Source organism: Camellia sinensis, chromosome 13 (genome assembly GCF_055761805.1).
Source record: "Camellia sinensis isolate YWXY chromosome 13, ASM5576180v1, whole genome shotgun sequence".
Lineage (NCBI taxonomy): Eukaryota > Viridiplantae > Streptophyta > Magnoliopsida > Ericales > Theaceae > Camellia > Camellia sinensis.
The window spans coordinates 63,529,971-63,556,761 of record NC_138973.1 but is presented as its reverse complement, the minus strand read 5'-3'; the positions used below and the strand labels follow the sequence as shown (position 1 = coordinate 63,556,761).

The following is a 26,791-nucleotide window of genomic DNA, read 5'->3' as shown; positions in this document are numbered from 1 at the left end:
TGTTTTCCGCCACTAATGTATTAGTCGCCGAATGACTACATTTGGCTACTAACTTGTTTTTAGTCGGCAAAAGGTATTTTCCGCTACTAATGTATTAGTCGCCGAATGACTACATTTGGTTACTAACTTGTGTTTAGTCGGCAAAAGGTATCACTTTTCGCTACTAAAGCCGAAAGTACACATTTGGCTACTAGCTTGTGTTTAGTCGGCAAAATGTATGTTTCCGCCACTAATGTATTAGTCACTAAAAGTGCTACCATAATTTGAGAATAACTATTATAGACCAAAATATTTGGTGGCCAAATAATTTGAAAATAACTATTACATATTTGGCTACCAAAATATTTGGTAGCCAAATACTTTAACGTGTTTTTTTTTTTTTTTTAAAAAAATAAAATTTTCTATAAACAACTTGTACAAATTAATCCATCACTAAATCTATTATTAATACAACCTGTACCCTGTATAAACAATATAATCCATCAACAGTAAATATGTTATCAAGCATTCAACAACGTGCACACATTTCAGTTCCAACCATCAAAAAAATTAATATTGAACGTCCACTTCTATATATATATTACAAATTTCATAAGAACCATGTCTAATCCCACGTCAAGAATTTAATTCCATACATAATACTGGAATAACCAAATTAATTGTACACCTATAACTTCTGTACCACAACAAAAATTATATTCTATACTGCTACAAAACTATTTTGTACCACGTGCTATGTTAATTTCTACCAAATTAGCTGATATTTACTTTACCAAAAAAATATTTTGTACAAACCACTATATATACGGATAGAGATATAAAAACAATGTCCTCACGTACTTGTCAACAAAAACATATCCACATTTGTATGTCCAAAAACATCTGCAAAAAAAGGGGAAAAAAATCATTAGTTCGGTGCGTGTAGAGGCATTTCTGGACGACACATATATATCGTAATAATTTCAAACATTAAAAGACAAGGAGAGTAATATCTATTAACTAATGCAAGACATCCAAACATAGACCCATCATGAGTTCTTGTTTTAGCCTTTTAATCTCTAAATCTATCTAAGTAAATTTTAGTACTTAAATGTGAAAGTAAATTGTGTAGGTATTACGAAATTACAGAAATTTTGGGTGTACTTACCATTTCATCCAAAAATTATTTGTTATAAAAATGTAAGTGAACCCATCATTAGAGTTTGTCTGGTATCCATAAAACTCACTATGCTTATGCTTTTGTGACCTCCATGAAGCTTCCAGTTAGTGGGTTTATAGATGTAGATATGCTTCTGTTTGTGAATGAGTAATGCCTTGGGTTCTTTATAGACTTATGGGGACAAGAGCTATATAAGATTATGCTGACCTATTCTTCCATCTTACTATCTAATTTTGATACGTATCTTCAATACTTGGCTTCTTTAGTCCTAAGTTCCCTGTTTTGTTGCTGAGTAATTATCCTCCCATCAGCCAAATCTTGAGGCCATGTTATATATATGAACTGTCTATTGTTCAACAGTTGTTGCACATTTTGTAGTGGTGATAGTTAAACTTATCAAATACACAATTGCGCCTAAACCTTAGCTGAACTTTACAAATCCATTGTTCGAATTTCCAAACGATTAGGTCAACAGGATATATCCTTCGTCACATTTAGTTCTTGCAAAATGGTGCCCCCCGAACCCCTTTTTTCGACTAAGTTTATGACATTTTCAACTCTAACTCCCAACTCTAAGGATATATCCTTCGTCACATATAATTTTCAAAACGCCAAGAAATGCAATGTAATTGGACCACAACAACAACAAAAATAACAAAAAAAAAAAAACCATACAAGGAGTTCTCAAAGATGAACACTCCCTGAGCAACTAGAAGGAAGCACACAAGACTATTCATCAATAAGTTCACTTATCAGATTTTCCAATTCAAACGAGTCACTCACACAACAAAATTTTGATTCATTGCATTAAGATCAATTTTAAGCACCTTCAGCAAAAAATTAAGTATTTTGACATCCCAACATCATCAAACATGTCAGCAGTTTGGAACAACTCTAGTCAAAAAAGCATCGAAAAATGCTATATTTAGTCATTTATTTTGTAGAAAATTTAGTATTCCTAACATTATCTAAAAGCATCGCCACACAAAAGCTCCTCAAAATAATAAGGCGGCAACAACAACATGCGTGCACACACACAAGTGATACCTGAGAGTTCTCAGAGATCCACACACCCACACACCTTAATCAACTAAAACGAAGCGTACAAGACTCTTTATCAATAAGTTCAATTATGTCAGCATTTCTGATTCAAATGAGTCGCACAGAACAATTTTAATTCATTGCATTAAGAACAATTTTAGAAAAAAAGTACATTGAAAACTTTTCAAGGAACAGTAGTGGGAGGGGAAAAAATAAGTAAAATAAAACAATTTTCACATTTTCAAAAGTAGTGGATCCATCAAAAGGGAGAATGAAAAAAAAACCGAGAATGTATGAAAAAAGAAAAGAAAAGAAAAGAGAACCAATAACAGCAGCATTCTTGATCATCTGACTTTTTCATTTTACCAGATATCAAAATGGAAACCAAGAGTAAAATGAGTTTTTGAAACTTCTGAATATTTCAATTTCCTAGATTCCCAGCTGGAAAGAGGGAAATAAAATTGAGTTTTTAAAACAAAAATAAACCATAAGCTCTTTCCCTAATTTAAATTATCAAGCAAAATAAACAACCCAGCAAAACCAAATAATTTTCATATAAGTTCTCATCCAAGAGCTCAGGTCAATATATAAATCTTTGAATGAGAATATAATGCAAGTATAAGCTCTTTCACATTGCATAAGAAGCAATATTTCTCTTATGCAATAAATGGTTAAGTTAAACACAAAAGTTTCCTGGTTAAAAGGCATATGGGCCCAGTTATATCATAATGCCTAGAAAATCAAAGACCAAACATGGCATATGCAATCAAAGTCATGATCAAACAAACAGGTCAGAATATATATATCCTCATTCTCGATCGAGAAGTCACCATATTTTGAGATATCAAGCTAAAAACCACCTTCACAAATCCGTAGCTAATAGATTTCTTTATCAAGTACAATTTCAATATCAGCTAATAACTGAGCTGTATGCAACCATTCACATGAAACCATTACGCCCTCAATTAAGTTAAAAACCAATATATATATATATATATACATGTTCTACAGATGCTCACCCCACAACAACAGATATTAATACATCAGAGAAGATTAATAAAGCACACTGCTAAGTAAGTTCAATCTAATTAAGTAAACACCTAGTTTGTTATTAATAATAACATCAATAACTCCCAAGGTTAGTAGTTGACTCTAAAGCAGTACTTTCAAAGCCACCTGCAGCATTGATTCAAGGCATGTCCCAACCACCAAGAAAAACCACAGTGCATGGGTGAAGGGAACTACATAGGGCTTGGTTTCTTTTTCTGTGTTTTTTTATTTTTATTTACTTTTAGTTTTTAACCTATGGAGAAAGGAAGAGAGAATCAAATTCCACACCGAGCTCATCATTGAGACTAGAACTTCACAAATCACAACTTTTACACGACTAAAGAACTGTGCCTTCTACCAGGTGTAGTATGAAAACAAAGATACCCTCTAGTACAAGATTTGGTAACTATGGTTCAGGGCAGTGGTTAAAAGGCCATCTTAAGGCTGATTGTAATAAGTTTATGTTGTTACGTTGGTTGGTGAAAATACATGAAGCTGTAGGATTTGCTTTGGTGTATAAACTAGGTAAAGCTTTACAGCTTAGTAGCACAAGGCCATGAGTTTGGGGTTGTTCTTCATCAACATAGCAGTCGTAGGACAAATGGAGAGATTGACTAGTCTTGTTCAATTTTTATTGTGGGAAATTAAGGACATTAAGAAGCTTAAAGAAGTGCAGAAAATAAAGAGCCAAGAGTTAAGGGCAGTTCATGAAAACAGTAGTCATTGGACAACCGAAGAGAACAATTAGGCTTCTTCAATCGGGTTTGTTGGCTTAAAGAAATTCAAAAAATTAAGAAGTAGAACATATATCAATATATAAAACTCACCCAGCAGCAAATTAACAAAAAAACAGAGAATAAAATAATACTCTATTAACACCTTAGCTGATATGTATCCCTATAATGTCACCCACATTTCTTCATTTGAATACTCCAAAAAAGGCCAAAAGTAAAGTTGCATACAAGTATTAGTTATTATGTTCCCATTATTGATGTTGGAAAATACTTATAGTTGAACTTCAAGCAAATACATACAGAATAAACATAGACATACAGAGTCTATATAAACTAAAATTATAGAATATTTTTACTACCAATGAATAACATCACATAAAAAGAAAAAAAACAATTACAATGTGTACACAGACCACAACTAAGCCCATATCTTTGTTTTTACATGATGGAAAGTTGTTTCAATATGTATTAATAAAGACTAGTGAATCTCAGGTGCTTAATTTATGATTTAATCCAATTAAGAAATAAACCAAGCATGGCAAATATAAATAGATAAATGAACCAATTAACACAAAAAAAAAAAAAAGGTTTTAAGTTGTTGGATAAGATGGCATTATAGCATGATTACAGGGTTGGCAATTAAGAAACAAGTTTATGACATTTTCAACTCTAACTCACAACGTAGGTGTCCTATTTTTGTACCGTATGTCCCTACATGTCACATTTATCACCGCGAAGCTTCCCGTTACGAAAAAACAGTGGCTCGGGGGCAGTTTTGCATTTTCGCCCTCCGAACCCCTTTTTTCGACTAAGTTTATGACATTATCAACCCTAACTCCCAACTTATGTGTCCTACTTACATACCGTCTGTCCCTACATGTCACATTTATCACCGGGAAGCTTCCCGTTATGAAAAAATAGTGGTTTGGGGGTAGTTTTGCATTTTCGGCCCCCGAACGCCTTTTTTTCGACTATGTTTGTGACATTTTCAACCCTAACTCCCATGATGACATTTTCAACTCTTAAAGCGAACATATTTAAACAAAGTAAGTGTGACATTAATGAAATTGTTCTTACCAAAAAGCAAACGTCGGATGCCCAACTTAGATTCCCAAGAGTTGTGACAGTTTGGCAACTACGTTATTAAGATGCTCGACCTTTGCATTTGTCTCCTCCCTTGCCTTTTGTCCCTCCTCCCGCTCTTTTAACATCTCATTGGATAATTGAATGCGCTTCTCTCGTTCTTTCAACAGTTCATTGTAACATCTCTCGCGCTCCTCTCGCTCTTTCATTAACTCGTCATGATCTTTTTGTCGCTCCTCACGAAGTGCCTCCACCTCAGCTCGTATTGCCTCCATGTCCTTATCATGTGCTCGTGATGCGAATATGGTAGAGGGTTGTGGGCCACTCCCAAATCCAAGCAAGTACCTTTTCTTCTGTCCAAGCACTTACATTGAAATCTCCTCCTGTGTCAATGGCGTCCCCGACTCGATGACAGCCGCTTGTACATTGACCATCTCTTGCTATCATTGCAAATAAATAAGTCGAAAAATACTTTGGCAACATATATGTATTACTGGGTACTAAGTACAAGAAAATATTGAATACATACTTGTCACATACTTACATGCAACTCACGACATTTTGGATGGATCCAATCATTCGTTTTCTTTGAAGTGTGGCTGTCCTCATAGAACTTTGGGAAATCCAACTCTCCATTTTTTGCTACCTGTTAACACATCAACGTATAAATCAATGATTTTTGCAGACAGATTTGTTGCAGATTTTTGCAGACAGATTTGTATGATAACAGAGTTTTTGCAGACAGATTAGTAGTTTAGACATATTTCTTTGCAGACAGATATGTATAGACAAATTTTCATTAAAAGCTTTGTAAACAAATGTCTGGACAGATTTGGAGACAGATTTGGAAATTTGTTGCAAACAGATTTGTAGTTTATACAGAGTTCGAATTCAATAAGATTATCATTAAAAGAATTATATTTTCCAGACAGATCTTTTGTAGATTTTTTCAAAATGACCACTGCAAAATGACCACTGCTGGATCAACCAAGATGTCACAGAAGTCTGCAGAAGTGGAACTCAGGAAGCATTCATACATGACCATCAGAATCCCATACATCTGAGATGTCTTACCAGCCATACTAACCAACCATGGCACAACAACCCAGCTGTAGCAACCCAGTTCAGAGCATACCAGACAATGCACACCAGAAAACATTCATAGATGACCAACCAGCCAAGGCACACCAACCCAACTATAGCACATTGCATAACCACTAGTAGATCAGAGACAGGCAGAACAGACCAGACTATTCAACACCATACTATTCAAGACAGCAGCGGAGGACTTAATGCAGATGTTCCAACAGATTTTTGCGAACACATTTTTCATATTTTGTCAAATAGATTCTGTCCAACAGGTTTTTGCAAACAGATTTTCGCAGATAGCCACTTATAACCACTTCAGATTATGTGTATTCTAACATGTGTTGACTTTCTAAAAATCTGTTGAAACAGAATTGAAACAAATTTTTACAAACGGATTGAAACAGACCAATCAGAGTATCACTAACAGAATTTTCCAAACACAATTGAAACAGATTTTTACAAACAGACTTTTTCAGATTAGTTCAAACAGATTTTTGCAAACAGATTGTATGTCATATTTATTCAAACAGATTTTGTCAAACAGATTTTGTCAAACAGAATTGAAACAGATTTTCCCAGTCAGATTTTGCGAGACAGATTTCGAATGAAAAACAAAGTATAGTCCTTGGACAGATTTTGAATGCAAACATTTGGCAAGGGTATCATTAACAGATTCTTTCCACACAGTTTTTTTGCAAATAGTAGATGTTTAGTAACAGAGTTCAACATATATATATATATATATATATATGTATGTATCACAACATAACATTTTCATATCCAAACATTACAAAGGATTCAAGTTTTAAAAAACATCAAACTCACTATAGTAGCCATTGCGATAGGAAATGAGCGAGACCCATTGGTATGATTTTACGGCAATTGACTCCTATTACTCTTGCCAACTTTTGACCGTTTCTAAAAATAAGACAAACAGATAAACAATTTTTTGGTAAATACTAAGGCATATCACATTTTCACATAGATGTATGTACTCTATCTAGTCTATTATTTTACTTGGTGAGATGTATCTTGCCATGCCACATCGATCAAATGGTTCCAATTATCTAAACTCACCCCTACGGGCGGATGAGCATAGATCTCATCACGTGGAAGTCCCTCTAACAATTCGAACTCTTGCTTCAAGGTGTACCTCCAATCTTTGTACAACCCATAGGCCTTCTTATTCATAATCTCTTGTGCTTGTAAGTCATTGTGGAAATCGTCTCCAATTTGAAACTTGTCATACAAGCATAACAAATTGAAATTGTAATCATTAAATAATAGTCTTTTTATTAGCATACATAATACAATTACATCTTGTGGACAAGTAATATTAGTTACAAAAACTCCTTGGATGATGACGGCAGCTTTTGTAGTCTCATCAAGATCCAGCCGTGACTTCACATCTTTCAAAGGGCACAAGGTTCTAATTTGAATTCCTAACTCGTTAGTTGCTGGAGTGGCATACTTGCCAGTCATTGCATTCAACCCACGATCGATGTGAACATAACATTTTTCCCCTTTCTTGGCTCGAATTATTTTTTGTATGCCTTTGCCACGTGTCGGTAGGGGCTTCAAAGTCCCTGTTAACAAAATAACAACAAGAAAATTGGCTAGAAATTGGGTACAAAAAAACAATGGCAATGGCAAGTGATAATTGACACATTTGATCAACTTTAATCTTACCTACGCCACTCGGCTGCGTTTCAGATGGGGCTTGTGTCTCATCAGAATCAACCATTGGTTGGCTAGTGGCATTATGAGATGGTCCCACATTTGATGGGACGGGGAGAACACGAGATGGAGCAACGGGTGATCCTAAAGGAATAGCAGCTGGCGAGTCTATTTCTTGCTGCGTGAGTGTCTTTTTTCGAAGCCGACCAGTCTTTAATCCATGAACCATTTTCCAATCTGCCTGATGCCTGATGCTGGAACAGTGTTTTATGTTCTGGATTAAATTTGTGTCACATGAATAAACTGATAAAAATACATCACATGAATAACCTGATAAATATACATCACATGAATAAACTGAAAAATAAACTGATAAACTGATGAATAAAAGAAAATAAGGTGGTAGCAAAAGAAACAAATTGTAGTTTTCAAAAGAAACTCATGAATGAACAATGGATTGGGAGCACACTCTAGGTTATAGTAGTTTTCAAAAGAAACAAATTGTTGGACTTATTGGGATTTAGTGGCAGCAAGCCCCAGTCTGATGCATATTTCAATCTCATATTGTCATACTTGAAGAAAAATTTATAGCATATCCACCTTGCACCTCCCTATCACAGGGCAATGGACATACGACACACTTCCGTAAATACCATCCACATTGCATGCTATCTTTATAATCATCCACTAGAATAAACAACTACACACCTGTGTCATGACCTTTGCAATTAACAAATTCACCTCTGCTACTACATACAGACCAGTAAAAAACAAACTCAGAAGGATACCAAGAACAAGAAAATAACAAGTGCAACTTACCAGGGTTTGTTGGATGAGAACAGATGGATTTCACACTTCCTCTGTGCCCTAACAGTGTTGCAATACCAAGAACAAGAAAATAAAATCAGCAACTTAGCATCTTCCTGCACAAATTCAAACCATAACTAATGTTAGAAAATTGCAAAATGAGGCCAAAAAGGAGCAAGAGCATTCTAATCAACTTTTAGAAAGAAATCTCATTCGGGCTATCCCAGTGAAATTTTAAAATGCCAATGATGTGGAGAATATAAGACGATGTGGAGAATATCACAAGGTCATCTATGACTCAAACTCTCTAACTGGGCACATACGAGCTAGTTTAAGCAACCCGACTCATTCCTTTTGCACACTTGTTGCAAATACTTTTGCATCTTTATTTATCCTTCACAGGTCACTTCTTTCTTTTTCTTTATTTCTTTTATTTTTTTTCATTTTTTATTATAGACCCTAAGGCTTCTATTCAAAAAATAAAATTCTAAAATTTGTCACTAAATTCTTTTGTCCCAATGCACTTTCAATTATCCACACAAGATCAGATGTCCTAAATTCCTCCCTCTATCTCCCTATCTCAATAGAATTTTATTTCTATTATTCCTAGCCGTTGAATCATGAGATTCCTACACCACATATTTCTCACATGATTCATTGACTTGAGCATTTTGGGACAATAACATAAAGATAAAAAAAAACAAGATCCTGAGCCAGTCAATTGATCGTGTTTCAAGAATCTTTTCTTGAGATTCACTATATTGTACTTACAACTGAAAGTGTGAGACGGGGACAAGTATGCAGAGATAGTTGAATTTGGGAACATAAGATCCCTTACCTTTTTTAGACCATAAACCCTGAAAAACAGGTGCTAATGAAAAATAACCATGGCCCATCAGCTAACGACATCAGTTTTGAACCCACAGGAGATTACATTTATAGTCAATATAACCATCTAAATCTATCAAAGTAACATCATTGATAGTCATAGCCAGCAGTAATCCGGGACAATGACGCTACAGGAGAGACTTACAGTGTTTACAAACAACAGAACTCTGGCATCAGAAGACAGTGATCGGTGGTCCCTCTACAATCAACCAATTAGATCCTTCACTAGCTTAACAACAGAGAGATCTAGAGCTTTCTGTACATTGCATTTAGTTAGAATCGAGAATTTAAGAGCAGTTGCCTACAGCCGCGGTTATCTGGGTTAGGTCTAGTAAGTGCTTTTATAAAGTAGTTGCGGGTCTCCGGTATTGTAAGCTGGATCAGATGAGAATACCTACAAAAATTAGAAATAAATAATCATTTTAATAGGCAATGGAAGCACATAGCTAATCTAGTGATGAATATGAAAACACCTTTCGTTTTCATTCTAAAATGAATCAGGATATGTAACATAATTCCACACTTGGTAATCATGCAAGATTGTTTTCTCAAGGTTTTTTGACATAGCAAAGTGCTCATTCATTTTAACAATATCAAGTTTGCTACATCACAGCTCTTGAGATTTTGATCAAATTAAAAAATGCAATATTTTAAAATTATAGAGGATATGAATTTTGCTGTGTTCTCTCAGCAGCATAATTTATCAGAGCCACTGAAAATTGCCATAGTTACTCATACTCCATCTGATCTCAGGAATGACAGAGAAAAACTGAATAAAGCATTTCCTTTTGTTTTTCTAGAACCAGCTTTATATCATGCATCATACTCAACACATATCAGTAAAACATTTAGTAGGTACATGACTTGGCCCCATTATGTGATTGATGGCCATAAAACCATAAAACTTCAACTGCCATAAAGAAACCTTGGTTATCGCTATATCAGAAATACAGAACTGAACAAAACCAATCCAATACTGAACAAAACCAATCCAATACTGAGAGCAGGCCTCAGACCAGCAGCATAGTAAACCAGCAAACTATGCAAAGCAAACAATAGAGGGGCAAGCTAACTCTAGCACCAGCATACCAGCAGAAGAATCTAAATCAAGCACAAAACAACCCAGCAGCATAGCAGCCAAGAAGCTTAACATCCAACAGCAGAACCACAAGAATGGACTGCCAGGTCTTGATCCGGACTCCATTCACCACCACATCTGATACATGACCTACTGATTTCCCAGAACCTAAGCTTCCAAAACTGATTCCATGCCCTGGCCCACAGGTAATGTCCGAGGCTTGCACCTTCTGAGACCCACATACTATTGATATACAATCATCACACCATATGGAGGGTTGCACCACAGCCAAACTCAACTCCTGGCTCAACACCAGAAACAAAACTTGCTAAAGACCACCACACAGCTCCAAATTCAAAACAGAACAAACCTTCACATTTTTCAGACCCAGCACATTGAACAAAAACAAAAACCAAAAACATAACTGAATGTCATAGAATTTTCAGAATTTTGCAGATTTCCACATTTTTCAGATTTCTAGATTTCAGAGTGATTTCCAAATTTTCAGATTTGCAGATACAGACCCAGGTGATTTTCAGGTTTGGACAAAAACCAAATTATTTGACGAGCACCAGATTTTCTTATTATAACTATAGAATTTGTCATAGAATTTTCAGATTTCCACATTTTCCTGATTTCCAGATTTCAGATTTCTAGATTTCCAGAATTTGCAGACCTATTGAATTTTGGAAATCTGATTTTCATAGAATGTAAAATCTGTCATAGAATTTGTCCAAATCTGCAAATCTAGAAAATGTGGAAAATGTCAAAACTTAGAATTTGTCATAGAATTTTAAGAATTTCCAGATTTTCAGATTTCCATATTTCACATTTCCAGATTTCAGATTTTCAGAATTTTCAGATTTCCAGATTTTCTTATTATAACTATAGAATTTTCATAATAATAGAAGTTTGACAAGCACCAATTGTTCCAAAATAAAAAAAAAATAACTCATTCATGATAGTGGTTTATATCACAAGATATTGACATTTACAAAGATAGATCCCCCTTCATTATAATGAGTTTCCTTTGCATTTGTGCACCAGTTGAACATTTACATTGCTCTAATTATGACATGCACTAAAGCATGATATACATCAAGATTCTACATCAACATCTGTATCAAAATCACTTTGTAGGTCATATTCTTCGTCTGTGTCGTCACCCTCCCTCATTAATCCATCTTCATTATCACACCTCTGACAGATTGCAACACTTCCATTGGAATAATTTCAGATTCAATGTCATGTCGACGCAAAACCACATCATCATCAATAGCCATAGTAGGTACCACCTCGGTGGTTTCTTCTTGTTGGAACACATCATCAGGTTGTACGACATCCATCTCTGGCACATCCCAAATTCCTCGATGTTGGAACTTTTCTACGACTCTCCAATTGGTACCTAATTTGGTGTCATTAACATAGAATACTTGTTCAACCTGACTTGGTAATACGAATGAGTCACCTTTGTACCATCGACTTGTTACATCAACTGTTGTAAAATGTGGTTCTACATGCATAGTTTTACTACTACCGGTGTTAAACCATTCACATTGGAACAATACAATCCGACGTCTGAACAAATAGTTCAGTTCCCACACTCTGCACAAGTGTCCATAGAAGTGTATCAATTGGCCTTGATGCTCCCCTTCCACGACTAATCTACAATTCTGACTTTTCCGATGGTTGTCACGGTCGATAGTATGATAACGGACACCATTACAAATACATCCTGAATATGTGTTCACTAAGCCACTAGGACCATTGGCTAATGACCACATATTATCAGTTGCTTCAGGGGAAACTTGGCTCAGCAATTCATTCATCTACATGAAGAACATGTGTCATGTTACTAGCATGCGTGACATTTACATAATGTACGATCTATGATAGGATATGAGAATACTAACTTACATGATCTTTGAACCATTTAGGAAATTCTTTCCGATGTTTGTTTTCGATGTCGAACGCACCGGCTCTTTGGTGTAACAAGTTCTTGTGCTCCCTAGTTATAAGAAATGCGATTCAAAAATATTTACTAAGATAAAGACTAATCAATTTACAACAAAAACACTTTAAATACATTTGAAGGATTCATACTCTACGTGTTTATCCACTTTTGTGCTATTGTGTAGGACAAACCAATGAGCCAACTCGCGTTCAACTACGGACACATCGGACGCCCTTGTCATTAGACCAAAGGGACGTACAGTTTAAGTGAATACCGCCAACCCTGGGCCACGGTCACCCATGTCATAATTCCTTTCTGGGCGGTTAAACAATGTTTCAACTCCATCCAAATACATTGAACAAAATGTTGTACATTCTTTGGAAATGTAAGCCTCGGCAACAGAACTTTCAGGATGAGCTTTGTTGGTCACAAACCCTTTTAGACGGCCAAGCAACCTAATTTTGCAAGCCGATGGCAATGTTATACTGCAATATTTATATCAGCAGTAAAGCGTTAACTAAAATTTGACAGTAATACGATGGCTAAGTTAATACCTCTCAATTGGGTACATCCATCGATATTGCACTGGGCCTCCAAGCATAGCCTCTCGAGGCAAGTGAATTGCCAAGTGGACCATGACATCGAAAAAAGCCGGAGGGAAAATCATCTCAAGCTTACAAAGTATGAGTACGATTTGTTCATCCAATTTATGCAAATTTGAACACCTCAATGTCTTTGAACACAATTGTTTGAAGAGATTTCCCAACTCAAAAAGTGTCGTTCCGATTTCCTTATTAAGGTAGCCATGCATCCCAATTGAAAGAAGTCGTTGTATAAGGACATGACTGTCATGACTTTTGAGGCCAGATAATTTTCCAGCTTGAGCGGTCACGCAATTGGAGATATTTGCTGCATAGCCATCAGGGTACTTCATTGATTTCAAGAAATCACAAAAGCCTTCTCTCTCTTTCACCGATAATGTGTACAATGCGGGAGGCTTCTCAAAGGACCCATTAGAACGCCTCTTCAAGTGTAACTCGTTACGTATTTTCATGTCCTGCAAATCTAAGCGTGCTTTGTCCGTGTCCTTGTTCTTTCCATCTACGCTCAAAAGTATCCCAACAACATTGTCACATATGTTCTTCTCAATATGCATGACATCAAGATTATGTCAAAGCTTCAATGTTTTCCAATAGGGCAAGTCAAACATAATGCTTCTCTTGCTCCAATTCAAATTTTGATGTTCATTCCTTTGTCGTTTTCGATTTTGTGGGTGCTTTCCATACGGCTTGTAAGTCCCAGAATCAATTTGCTCTAGTATTTGGTCCCCCGATAAGTCCAAAGGTTTGGACCTATGCTCCGTATGACCATTGAAGAGCTTACTTGTTCGCCAGGTGTGGTTCTCAGGCAAGTGGCGACGAGCACCCATATACCTTATTTTACTTCGTAATCCCTGGGACGATGGATTATTGTTACAATTAGGGCAAGCCAAGTAACCCTTTGTACTCCACCCTGACATGTTACCGTACGCAGGGAAGTCATTTATGGTCCACATTACCGCCGCATGCATTCTAAAAATTTGCCCATTCGATGCATCATATGTTTGCACACCATGCTCCCACAAATTCTTCAATTCTTCTATTAATGGTTGCAAGTAAATATCAATGTTTCTTCCAGGTGCCGAACGTCCGGGAATAAGCAATGACATGATGCAATATGGCTCTTTCATGCACTTCCACGGTGGGAGATTGTAAGGCATTAAGATTACGGGCCATATGCTATATGATGTGCTCATATTCCCAAATGGATTGAAACCATCTGTTACCAGCCCTAGCCTTACATTTTGAGAGTCATCAGAAAATGTCGGATGTTGCTTATCAAAGTCCTTCCATGCTTCACCATCGGCCGGGTGCCTTAATATGTCATCATTCACACGCTTCTCATTATGCCATCTCATATCTGCGGCTGTTTTTTTGGACATATACAGTCTTTTCAACCTCGGTGTCAATGGAAAGTACCGTAATACCTTGTGTGGAATCTTTTTACCACCATCATCGTTCAACTTGTATCTACATGTGTCACATGTAGGGCATTTCTCCAAATTACCACTCTCCTTCCAAAATAGTGCACAATCATTTTTGCACGAATGAATTGTTTCATATCCTAAACCTAAGTCACATAAGAACTTCTTAGCATCATAGAGTGTCCATGGAACTGTTTGATCACATTCTGGTAGAATGTCCTTGAATACCTGCATAACCATATCGAATGACTTGTTGCTCCATTTGTTGTACACCTTCAGATGAAGCATCTTAATGACGAATGATAGCACAGAAAACTTTTCACATGTTGGGTAAACTTTGCGTTGTGCATCTTCGAATAACCTAGTGAACTTATGCAAATCCTCCCTCTCCAAATCATTAGGTTCCTCGTCGGTATGATCATCCATAAGACCATCCATAAGACCACTCACGTAAATTTCTTCCAACATAATAGGCAACTCATCCATGGGCGGATCATCGATATCTGTCATACATTCGCCACTACCTCCACATTGGTCATTTGATGCACTAGGACGAGACACGGGAACATGTTCCCCATGATGCACCCAAGTTAAATACGAAGATGGCATTCCTCTTCGGATCAAGTGCATCCACACAACTTGTTTGATATATTTTGTGCCATTAATGCAATCGACACACGGACACCTAATGTCATCCTCTACGCCTAAATTTGCCATAGCAAAATCAAGGAATGACTTCACCCCTTGTTGATACTCTTTACTTGTCAGCCTATTATTTATCGTCATCCAACTCTTGTCCATTTTGTCACCAACAACTCACACAAAGATTAACCAAGGAACAAATGAGAACACGCATTTCAAGTTGAGATAGATTATGTTGTTTTTCATTCACTGTTTGGCTTGTCACATAAATCTCTTTTAGGGTGGGACTTTGTGACACGATTTGTTCTAAAACAATGCATAATTATGGAAGTTAAGCCATTAATCCATCTTCATCATTTTCATGCTCTTCACAGTGTGTGTGCATGACATGTTATTTATTAAAAAAAACAGTGGCTCGTGGGTACTCGTGAGGTTGAGGCAGTAAAAGCAAAATTTACAACATCGATGCAAACACATGAGCTATGCATTGTTGCAACGGCTGAAATCAATCGTTGCACATCCAATGACCATTTCTAAAAATTTTAAAAATGAAATAAAAAAAACACAAGGTGGGGTTTTAGAGAGATCAAAACTTGCAGCTTCACAGGAGAGGACACAACCTTCCATGGACGCTGAAGCAAAGAAAAAGCGAAGATAACATAAAGCACTATGTGTGCCCTAAGCCTAGTTGTGTGCACCACAATCCTTCAAGGGCTCTTGGTGATCTTAATGGAATCAAGAAACACTTTTGCCAGAAAACATGGGGAAAAGAAATGGAAGTGTGAGAAGTGTTCAAAGATCTATGACTTCACATGTTAGTCGGCAATTTCTTGCATAGAAACCATTCAGAACCTGATTTAAATCACCCCATTCAGATTACCAAAAATAAATTTCCAGAAAACTGAATTAAATATTCTGATCAGCAAGAACATAATGATTTTTTATGGAAAAAATTCCATAGCATTGCGAAAGAGATGCGGCAATTGGAAATACAAGAGATGATTATTAAAATATGAATGCATCTCAGAAAGACTTTAGAGAACGTCAACGAAGATATATTTCTCATAAGCAAAAAGATCAATAATTGCACCCAGTCTCAAAGGCACCAGAGGGAAAACTAAGAAATGCAACCCATGATTTAAAACCCAAAAACAAAAAACTAAGGTCAAGGACAAAGGATGAATTAGCTGATCGCAAGTACATAGAAAATAAAATCCATTTAATCTCAAGAAATTATTTTGGTTAGTCAATTCCCTGAATGTTCACTTACAATATTATTATATTCTACAAGCATATTTCAACTTAAAATGCACAGTGACACCAAATGTTTAAAAAAAAAAAAAAAAAGCATACACAGCTAGGCCAACAGATCAAAAGTCATGATCCATGGGTACCAAGCTACTACTATACGTTCATTCAAGAACACAACATCAGCCGAAGAATCTACAAGGACAATCTAATCCCTGCCCTTGTTTTACCAAAACTATGATCACTACATCTCTTTTCCAAGACACAAAATATCATACCTCAAGTGTGAATACTTATTCATTTGTTGATTTTAAAATCATTCATATCTCAAGATTCTCAACCTCCACATATTACATCAATTTCATACATTGGAAATGCAACTATGAAGAAGAACAGTAGGTATGTATTAAGTACCTCAACGAGCAGCTAGTATATTTACTCAAAACCATAAAAATTCCTCTTTTATATGTACTACTACTACAAGACTTTGCCCTAGTTTATGTAGCAAATGGCTTGATTCACCCCAAGCATTGCCCTAATTTTTAATTTGAATCACATTTCAATAACAATGCCCTAATTGAGGGCATTTCGTACTTCATATTCTGTGTGTTTTGACACATATATATATATACATACATGTATGTATGTGTGTGTGTGTAAACAGAGACATATAGAAACAGAGGGAAATCGAGAGGGAGATACAGAGAGAGGGAGAGACAGATGTGAAATTCAAACATACCTGGGAGAGAGTTCGGGGGATGATCCAGTTCGGGGGAGTTCAGGCGATGGAGACTATTCCTGTAGAGAAGAGGGCAGAGGTGTGAGTGTACATATGATTTGTGTATATAATCGAGTATATATGGAATCAAGGTTGTGAATATATGATTCGTGTGTGTGTGTGTGTGTGTGTGTGTGCGTGTGTGTATATATATATATATATATATGCATGTATGTGTGTGTAAACAGAGAGAGAGAGAGAGAGAGAGAGAGAGAGAGAAAGAGGGAAACCGAGAGGCCTTGTGAGATGTTTAAGAAATGGAGAGGGAGATACAGAGAGAGAGAGGGAGATACTTGGGAGGGAGTTTGGGGGATGATACAGCAACTCTTGCGATGGAGACAGAGCAGTGATAGAGGCGGGAGTGCGAAAGGGAGGGAACTGGGATACTTTTGCAATGAAAATAGAAGAAAAAAAATATTTATTACCGACCAAAAATTATTTTCGTCGCTAATATATATTATGAAAAAGTAATATTCCCTCCACAATTTCGTGGCACGTTTGGCTACCGAAAACATAGTCGGTGAAACTGCATTATTTGGCCACCAAAATCCAATTAGTCGCCGAAACTAATTATTTCCAAAAACAAACTTTTGACTACCAAAATTTTGGTCGCCAAAGGTAAAAACGTGACATTTTTTTTATTTTTCGTTTTCATTCGACAAAACGAATCGAAAAATCATAATTTTTTTTCTAAAATTTCAAAAATAATTCAATAAAGATAGAAATTAACAAAAAAATAGTAAATATTTGTTGCTTATTTGGAATTTTTAAAACATATATATTTCTTAGATTCGGTTCGAAAAAATGAATTATCTTAAAATAGGTGTTTTTTTAGATGTTGCCCAATGGTTCATGTGATACAAAAATAAAATTTAAAATATTAATTTATTATCTTAAAAGAAAATAGAAGTAAATGTTACAAAGTTTCTATACAGATTCAAACCAATGTCTTAAAAATCGGACCGGTGAGCAAATCGAACCGTGACATAACAAATATATTAAAATTATATTTAAATAAAAATATAAGTAATAAAATTAAAAATTAAAAATATTAAATTATCTTACATATTTGTCCTAATATTTTTTTTACTGAAAAATATAATAATATATTTTAAAATATTATATTCTTATATTTTATATTTTCTTATATTCTTATATTTTAAAATTTTATGACAGATATATTTTAAAATATTATATTCTTATATTTTATATTCTTATGTTTGCTTATATTCTTATATTTTAAAAATTTTCTTATATTCTCTTATATTCTTACTAGTGTATGCCCGTGCCTGAAGGCACGATGTAAATTAAAATAAGTGAATAAATAAATAAACAGGGAGGAAAAAAAGGAAAGGGGGAAATAAAATAAAAAAAAGAAAATGAAGAATGTGGAATCATGGGATGGGAAAGGTGGGTGAGAAAGAGAAAAAGAAAAAGTAAGAAAAAAAAAATGGGAAAATGAAAAACGTACACATAGCATACATCACAGCCGTTTTGTAATTTGAACAGATCTGAACTGTTCAAATGTCTTAGTATACTAAATAATATATTGAAGATTCAAAAACCCTCCTGTTCAGGAATAATCTAAATAATTCCACTTATTTGATGAGTATAATTATTTATGTCTCATCCCTTTTCTATTTTTCTACACATTTTTTTATAAAAAAAATTAAAAAATACACTAAATAAGCAAATCTCAAACAGCTCTTTAATATTTATTTTTCTCATATGAGTTGTTATTCCAAAAATGTTTTCATTCATTTGTTAGTAATTTTTTTATCTCATTTGAAACGGTCAACTGTGATCAAGATCTTGTCTGCTTTTCTCTTCCCAACTCTATAATTCACTTCTCTCCAATACATAGATCGACTGATAAATACATATATATATATATACACATTTCCAGAGACGCATGATTTTCATTTTTCTTCTTATTTCTCTTCTCTAGGATCCCCAAATTCCTCATACATATACACACACATTTGCAGAGATATATTAATAGCGAAACTCACAGCTGTTATGTTGCTGATAAAATCCACCCTTGTTCTGAGAGGATTTATGAAATGCTGCGTGAACTCTTTCTAGCGATAAAGGGAGACACTAATTTTACAGATTTTGAATATTTTATGTAATCAAGACACTGCATTGTGCCTAAGTTCTGTGGTGGTGCAACGGACGGAGTGACTTGAAATATAAGAATATTTGAGATTAAAGAAAATTGACTTATTATCTTCTTTAATTCAAACTGTCATCATCAAAATTAAGGTCAATTATCATCAGGATTGCCTCTAGTCTATAAAAGTGGATCAGACATGCAGTCTTGCTATAAGCCTCACCTCAAGTCTCACTCAAGTGATCTAAATTGTTCATTTTGTAAATCCCTACGTATAAATCATAAATCAAACATAAAAAGAATCAAAATAATCGTAGCCACATTATTTCATCATTTAGTCAAAAATAAACATATAAACTTCATTGTAATTTTAAAATATGCATTGCATTGCACCAAAGGGAGAAAGAAATCGCATTATAAAATGGGTCAAAAGTATTACATATAGATATACAACAACAATCTTACATCCCACAAACAAAGCATTAACAGCTAGCCTCATAATACAATGATAACAACAAACAAAGATGTGCAGGAAATCTATCCAAGAGTACTTTGGCAAGGAAACCTATATATTGGATGACTCTGCAGCATATCAACACTACCATAAGATGCTAAACTAAAGACAGATCTCTGTCTTTCAAATACACAATATTTCCTTGGTATTTTCCTGTCTCCGTACTTCACAAAGCTTTTCCTATGAATTCTTCACAAGATCAAAAATAGGTGTATCCACCAACTAATAAATGGTCTGAGAATCTCAATGCTACTCAATTTAACAATGCAAATTTTTATTGTCAAGGAAATTGTGGATCATGGTGTCAGGTCAAAATTTGCTTCCAGTAGTGAATGAACATGGGCAAGATAAGACACCTTGTAATCTGGCTTAAATTCCACATCTGTGTATTCGGGAGAATCATACCTCCCTGTTTTGTCAAGCAAGCATGTAAATGCTCCCACTCGTTTCCCACAAGCAACCTGCAAAGACCAAGTAAAGGAGCTTTAATTTACACAAAAGCATGTTTTGATTCAAACAAATTTGATAAAAGAATGTGAAATTAAAAATATATATATATACAAAAACAGCACCTCAAAATGAATCAGAAATGTTCTTAACAAATATGGTGCAAATGATGGAGAGAGAAATAGAGCAGAACTCACATCATCTTTAAGGTTATCCCCAACCATCATTACTTCATTAGGTTGAACTTCCCAAACGGAACAGCTATGTAACAGTGGTGTTGGAAGGGGATTGATATATATTTAAGGGGGTCATCTCAGCCATCTATTTAAATAGACAAATGAATCATAGTCATTGAAATGTCTTAGTAGGACAATTGTCTCTAACATATTTTCAAAAACCGTTCTGTCTTATTATATAGATATTGTAAAATATACTTAATTTTTTTTTTGGACTCCTGCATGACTAACTAGGCACTAATCAATTTGATTTAGAATTTTAGAACATGCAATATGTATATTTTGTCATAGATAAAGACAGGTGAAGAAATCATGTGTCAAGTGGATTTAATTAATTTATTATGCAGTTGTAACTAGTTTATTATATTAAAGTAAACCTTAAATTAATTTAGAAGATGATAGCCTAATAAAGCCAACTGGCTTTTACCACTTAATTCAATAAATCTGATTGTTTTATTCATATACCTACTACTAATGGGAATTTATTTTTATTTAATTAATAAGCATGTTTCATTTTCATTTTTATTTTTATTTTTAAAAAAGAAGTTTCTTTCAATTTTATTTTTCTCATTTGAAAAAAAGAGAAAGTCAAATTTCAAGTGGATAAAATGTCATTGTTAACAATGTTTATGAACAACGTTGTTAAGATTTGACAGCCTTTTCATAAAAATAAAAATAAAATAACTATTTTGTTTAATCATTTTTGGCGACCAAAATTTTGGTTGCCAAAGATCGAAAATAAATTTTTTTATTGTCATTCGGCTACCAAACAATTTAGTAGGCAAAAGTAGGTCTACAATGAATTTTGTCGTTGAAAAGATATTTTTGGCGACCAAACTTTTGGTCGCCAAAGATCAAAAATAAATTTTTTTATTTTCATTCGGCTACCAAACAATTTAGTAGGCAAAAGTAGGTCTACAGCGACTAAAATGAATTTTGTCGCTGAAAAGATATTTTTGGCGACCAAACTTTTGGTCGCCAAAGATCAAAAATAATTTTTTTTATTTTCCTTCGGCTACCAAACAATTTAGGAGCTAAAGGTGCCTCTACAGCTACTAAAAGTACTTTTAGTCGCTAATGGAGATATGTTTAGCTACTAAAAATTTTTTTAGTGGCCAATTGTAATATTTTTAGCTACTAAATTTATTTTAGTCGCGAATAATCAACATTCCCCTACTAAAAAAAATTAGTAGCTAAAAAGTTGACTTTTGTCAACCAAAATTAATTTTGGTAGCCAATTCCCACACTTTTGGCGACTAAATTTGTTTTGGTAGCCAAAACGGGTCGCCAAAAATGTATTTTCTTGTAGTGATTATTAGGGGTATTTTGGTAACTATGTCACCCATAGTACTTATTGAAATATAAGAAAATAATGTGGACTAAATGGAAAACATAAGTAGGTGAAAATGAATTTATAAAAAAGTGCCCCTATAAAATAGGTAAAATTAGTATAATTTAAATAAGATTTGGGTTTGTGTAGAATTCTATATGTAATTAAGAAAATACATGTTGACGTGGCTTTTTTAAAAAAAAGTAAATCCTTATAATGTGTCACTTACGCATGAAAAAAATACTACTTTTAATAATATATATATATATATATATATATGATACCTTATTTCCTTTTATTTATTTATTCATTTATTTTTATTTGCAAAGAGACAGCTGATTAGGAAGTGGGAAATTATAAGTGAAGGTTGAATAGTCATGGCCCAACAATAACTTGTTGAGAAAATTATACATCAGTGATATTTAAAATATTTATAGATTAATAAAAAAAATTATAAATACTTCTAATTTTTTTTAATAATTTAAAATTATTTTTGAAAAGATATATTGATGTGTAATTTACCTGTACTTCTATCTTATTAAGCTTTTATGAAGACATCACTATACATCTATATGGTGCTTCATACAATGGCCACATTCATGTTTTCCCATTATAATTATGTAAGCAATAAAAGGGTAAAGGGCATATAAACAAATTGCATAACTTCTTCTTGTGGTTGTGGGAACACTTGGTGTTTTTGGCTGTTATTGAAAAAAGAAATCAAAAGAGAATCTCAATAATAACAAAATATGAAAGTGAAGTCAGTGGGTGATATCGAATCTCAAAGGGACCACAGAGGATTGGTGGTCCAATAATTTTTCCTTTCTTTCCTTTTTTTTTTTTTTTTTTTTTTTTTTTTTTTTTTTTTTTCTCAAGAAAAAAAAAGAAAGAAGAAAAAAAAGAACACTGAGAAACCAAGTCCAAGACGTTTGCCATTTATTTCCAAAATGAATTATTTGGTAGGGAATAAAGGTACAGTGAGTTTGCAACAATATTTCAGATGCCAATTATTCAACAGTTGTTGCAGGATGTCATGCCTCAAATGAGACGAGAAATTTGTAGGTCAAATGTATGTGCGACCGTGTCAGAAACAAATGCGATTCAAACGTGATTAAGAGTGAAACGTTTTAATATGATTGACATAAATGATTATAAAGTAAACAAAGAAAACAAACAATATCATCAATGAATAGTAATGATTATGGATATATAGTGTGAAAATTATTGGTAGGCTAAAGAAAACTAAGCTATTAGAGCAAAGCTGATGATAAAGATAGAAATTCTGGAGCAAAGTTGAATTGAAAGATTGATTGAACAAATTGGTTAATTGCGATACTAGGCCTTTTGTCATGCCTTCAAATTTTCTATGTTTATTGATACATAATCTTGAATTTGTGATGCGTTTTCAACCAAATATTGCCACGTGTACCCATATTGTACCCCACTTCTCGAACCATTTAGTGCATTTTTTTGATGATTCATCTCTATAATCCATATACTACTTCCTAGAAATCCTGTCAATGTTCTTCAAAAAACCTTTATACTTTGCCATGCATCACTTTTCTAGCTTTTAGGAACTGTCTCCTTGATGTAGGAAGTTGTACTGCATGAAGTGTCTTGCATTATTGCTTTAATTCACTTCTATGTATATTGCTGCTTGGTGGTTATGGTTGAGCGATAAAAATACCTCCTTTTCATAAAAAATTAAAAAATTAATTAAAATAATCACTTCTCCAAACAACTTCGTGACACCAACCATACTGCTTAGATTTGCATTCAAATGCAAGCACGTAAACCCAACGGGCTTTTGAACATAAAGCATGGGCCTTCCATCTTCACCCTCCACCCATAACCAAAAAAGAAGAAGAAAAAAGGCCACTATGGTTTCTATTATGCATGGAGCTTTAGCATGGAAATGATGATTAGTGTGGTTCTTTTAATTCTTCATAACAATTTTTTTTTTTTCTTTTTTGGTTGAAAGAAAGCTCTTCTCCCATGCAAATTGAATGAATGAAAAAATGAAGGCAACACATGCCATTGATATATAGGGTTAATTCTAAATATGCTCTCAAAAGTTTACTCAAAATATGAATTGTCCCATTTGATTCTGAAAATTACTATCTTGCCCTTTTAAATTTCTAATCATATAACAAACGATCATTTTTATTAATAAATCATTATGTCAATTAATAGTTTTTAATGATGAAAAAATATATTTCAAGTGACAATTTTGATAATTTTATTGTTCATAGGAGAGTAGTTAAGAATTTTATTTTTTATTAATTCTATTAAATAAAAAAATTTGATAAGAGAGTATTTGCAATTTCTAAAATATAGGAGACAATTCGTATTTTAAGCAAATTTTAGGAGGTATATTTGTAATTTACCCTAATATTTAATGCCATTTTCTATGCTAAGCGAAAGGGGAAATTGTTGATAAGTGTTGCAGGTGTAATCTTTTTGTTAGATATATATATTATTATTTTATATTTATCTATCTGTATTGTAAATGTATCTCATCTCCTTTTCTATACCTATCTTTGATGTATCTCTATCTTCTTTTCTACACTTATCTAGGTTCTTTTTAGCCTATAAATACAGGCTTCTTGTATTTCATTATACTATTCAATATACAGTCTCTCTACTTTCATAACATAGTATTAGAGCCTAGGATTCTTTCCTAGCTTTTTTTTCCTCCCATTTTTTTTTTCCTCTTTGACAGATTACTTCTATCCTCTGTCAGTTTCTGCTGGTTTTTGCATATCTAGTCCATTCTTGTTTCAACATTTGGACTATAACCACTTCTTCGTCTCTTCACAACGAATCTAAAGCCACTAGATTCACCTCCATCGAAATTCGCATGCGCCATCATGCGCCTCCCAAAGACCAGCGCGTTAGCTGACGCCACCTCCACTCTCAGCACGCTCTTGCACGTGCCATCTCAGCCGACTTCCCTCGGCTTGCCCATTGGCTTCCGCATCAGCCACCCTTTCGCACCAGCGCCTCAGCCGCTCCGATGTCGGCTTGTCCATCGGCTTCCGAATCAGCCGATCTTGGCTTCCGCCCCAGCACCTCAGCCGCTCTATAGTCGACTTGTCTATCGGCTTTCGCATCAACTGACCTCGACTTCCGCTTTAGTCGCATCCCTTTGGCTTCCGGTCGGTTTCTCTCAACCGTTTTCCCTGTTTCTCAACCGCTGATGTCAGCACTCCTTAGCCGTTGACGTTAGCTTTACTCCACCACTGCCTTGCTGTTGACATCATCACAGCCATAGTGCTGACATTTATCCTACTTGTCCCGAAGGTTTTTCAGCCTTCTGAATCTGTTGGTGACCTCCGTTTTGGCATTTATGGATCGTACAGAGAACATCCAATATGTTTCTGTTATCCTTGATAGGTCCAATTATGTTAGTTAGGCTTAAGCTCTCTCTAGTTTCATCAAAGGCAAACGCCTTTGGAGGATCATTACTGGTGCTTTTCCCAACCCCAACCCGAAGGAGGATGAGATGGACTCTGCATTTGATGACCGTCTTGACGAATGGGAAAGTAAGAATTATCAAATTATCACATGGTTCCGGGCTACCTCAGTTCCTTCCATCCACCTTCAATGTGGACGCTTTCAGGATGATAACTCCTTTGCCTCTCCTGCCAAAGCAATTTGGGATTTCTTGAATGAACGTTATCAGACCACTGGACATGTTCATCAGTATCAACTGTTGTAGACTCTTCATCACATGTGCCAGGCACCCAGTTAGTCTCTCAATGACTTCCTATCCCAAATGTCGTCTGTTTGGGACCAACTCACTATTTCTGAATCTCCATGGGCTCATTCTGATGATGCTCAGCTATTTATTACTTATCAGAATCATCAGCAACTATTACAATTTCTTATGGTTCTTCATAGCACTTTTGAGCCTGTGCCTGTTTCTTTGCTCCATCGTTTGCCTTTGTCCACTTTAAAGGAAGCCATTATTGAGTTCCTATCAAAGGAGACTCGTTTTGGGAGTCTTAGATCTAAAGACATGGATTATGTTCTTGCTACGCCATCTTCTCAGAGTTCCTTATCTTCACAACCAATCATATGCAGTTATTGTCACAACCGAGGCTTACCAGCTAATCATTCTCTTGTTCACTGCCAGGTTCGCGACTGTTTGACTTGTCACAAGACTGCTCCGGGCCATCTCCAAAGCAATTGTCCTTGAACTCCCTCCACACCTTTATCTAAAAAAGGGGCTTCTCTTTCTAGGTCTCAGTTTAAATCTGGCCACAGTTCTCGCTCTGCTGCTGTTGCCTCTGAGGGTTCTTCTGCTTCTTCTTTCTTTATGGATGATGTTGAGTCCATCATCCACTAGGTACTCAACAAATCTAGTACTCTTCCCTTTACTGCTCTTTCAGTAACCTCAGGTAACTCTTCATGGTATTTTGATTTCGCATGTTGTAATCACATGACTTCTGACTCCACTCTCCTTTCTTCTTTGTCATCATCCTCTTCTACTCCCACTATACACACTGTTGATGGTTCTCATATGCCTGTTAGTCATGTTGGCCAAATCTCTACTTCCACTGTGTCTCTTTTTTATGCTTACCATATTCCTTCTCTTAAAATGAACCTTACCTCGGTTGGTCAGTTATGTGAACTTGGTCTAACTATTACCTTCTCTGCTAATGGTTGTTTTGTGCAGGACCTTCAGGCGAGATAGATCTTTGGGATAGGCTGTAAGCATGTGTTAGGTTTTTATTCTTGGCAATCCCGTTTGACAAAACTCATTTCAGTTGTAAATTTATTCGCTCTTGTATTTCAATGAGGATATGAGTTTTAGATGCGAATCCAACGTGAATCGAGCCTTGCAGAGAAGTTTGTGATGTTAATGCTTTCAAGATTGTCACTTCGCTGATTATGA

General features: G+C 35.0%; 2 protein-coding genes across 4 annotated transcripts; both read right to left on the bottom strand.

The window, feature by feature from the left end:
* Positions 1 to 573: 573 nt before the first annotated feature.
* LOC114313936 (uncharacterized) lies at positions 574 to 20,769 on the bottom strand. Of its 3 annotated transcripts, none has more exons than XM_082902357.1 (9): positions 20,451 to 20,768; positions 20,235 to 20,339; positions 8,653 to 8,756; positions 7,846 to 8,087; positions 7,174 to 7,742; positions 6,982 to 7,074; positions 5,612 to 5,713; positions 5,062 to 5,507; positions 574 to 882 (listed from the first exon to the last, which is right to left on the bottom strand). In XM_082902357.1, exons 1-6 carry the CDS (start codon positions 20,550 to 20,552, stop codon positions 7,030 to 7,032), a joined length of 1,167 nt encoding a protein of 388 aa, XP_082758483.1. In that variant the 5' UTR covers positions 20,553 to 20,768; the 3' UTR covers positions 574 to 882; positions 5,062 to 5,507; positions 5,612 to 5,713; positions 6,982 to 7,029. The 3 variants fall into 3 exon arrangements, with proteins under 3 accessions (XP_082758483.1, XP_082758485.1, XP_082758484.1); XM_082902359.1 differs by having other exon boundaries at positions 579 to 882; positions 20,523 to 20,756; XM_082902358.1 differs by lacking the exons at positions 574 to 882; positions 5,062 to 5,507; positions 5,612 to 5,713 and having other exon boundaries at positions 6,980 to 7,074; positions 20,451 to 20,769.
* Positions 10,914 to 17,260, bottom strand: LOC145806179 (uncharacterized). The gene is made up of 3 exons (XM_082902360.1): positions 17,213 to 17,260; positions 12,524 to 12,614; positions 10,914 to 12,435 (listed from the first exon to the last, which is right to left on the bottom strand). The coding sequence occupies exon 3, from the start codon at positions 12,433 to 12,435 to the stop codon at positions 11,782 to 11,784; it is 654 nt and encodes a 217-aa protein (XP_082758486.1). The 5' UTR covers positions 12,524 to 12,614; positions 17,213 to 17,260; the 3' UTR covers positions 10,914 to 11,781.
* Positions 20,770 to 26,791: the final 6,022 nt, after the last annotated feature.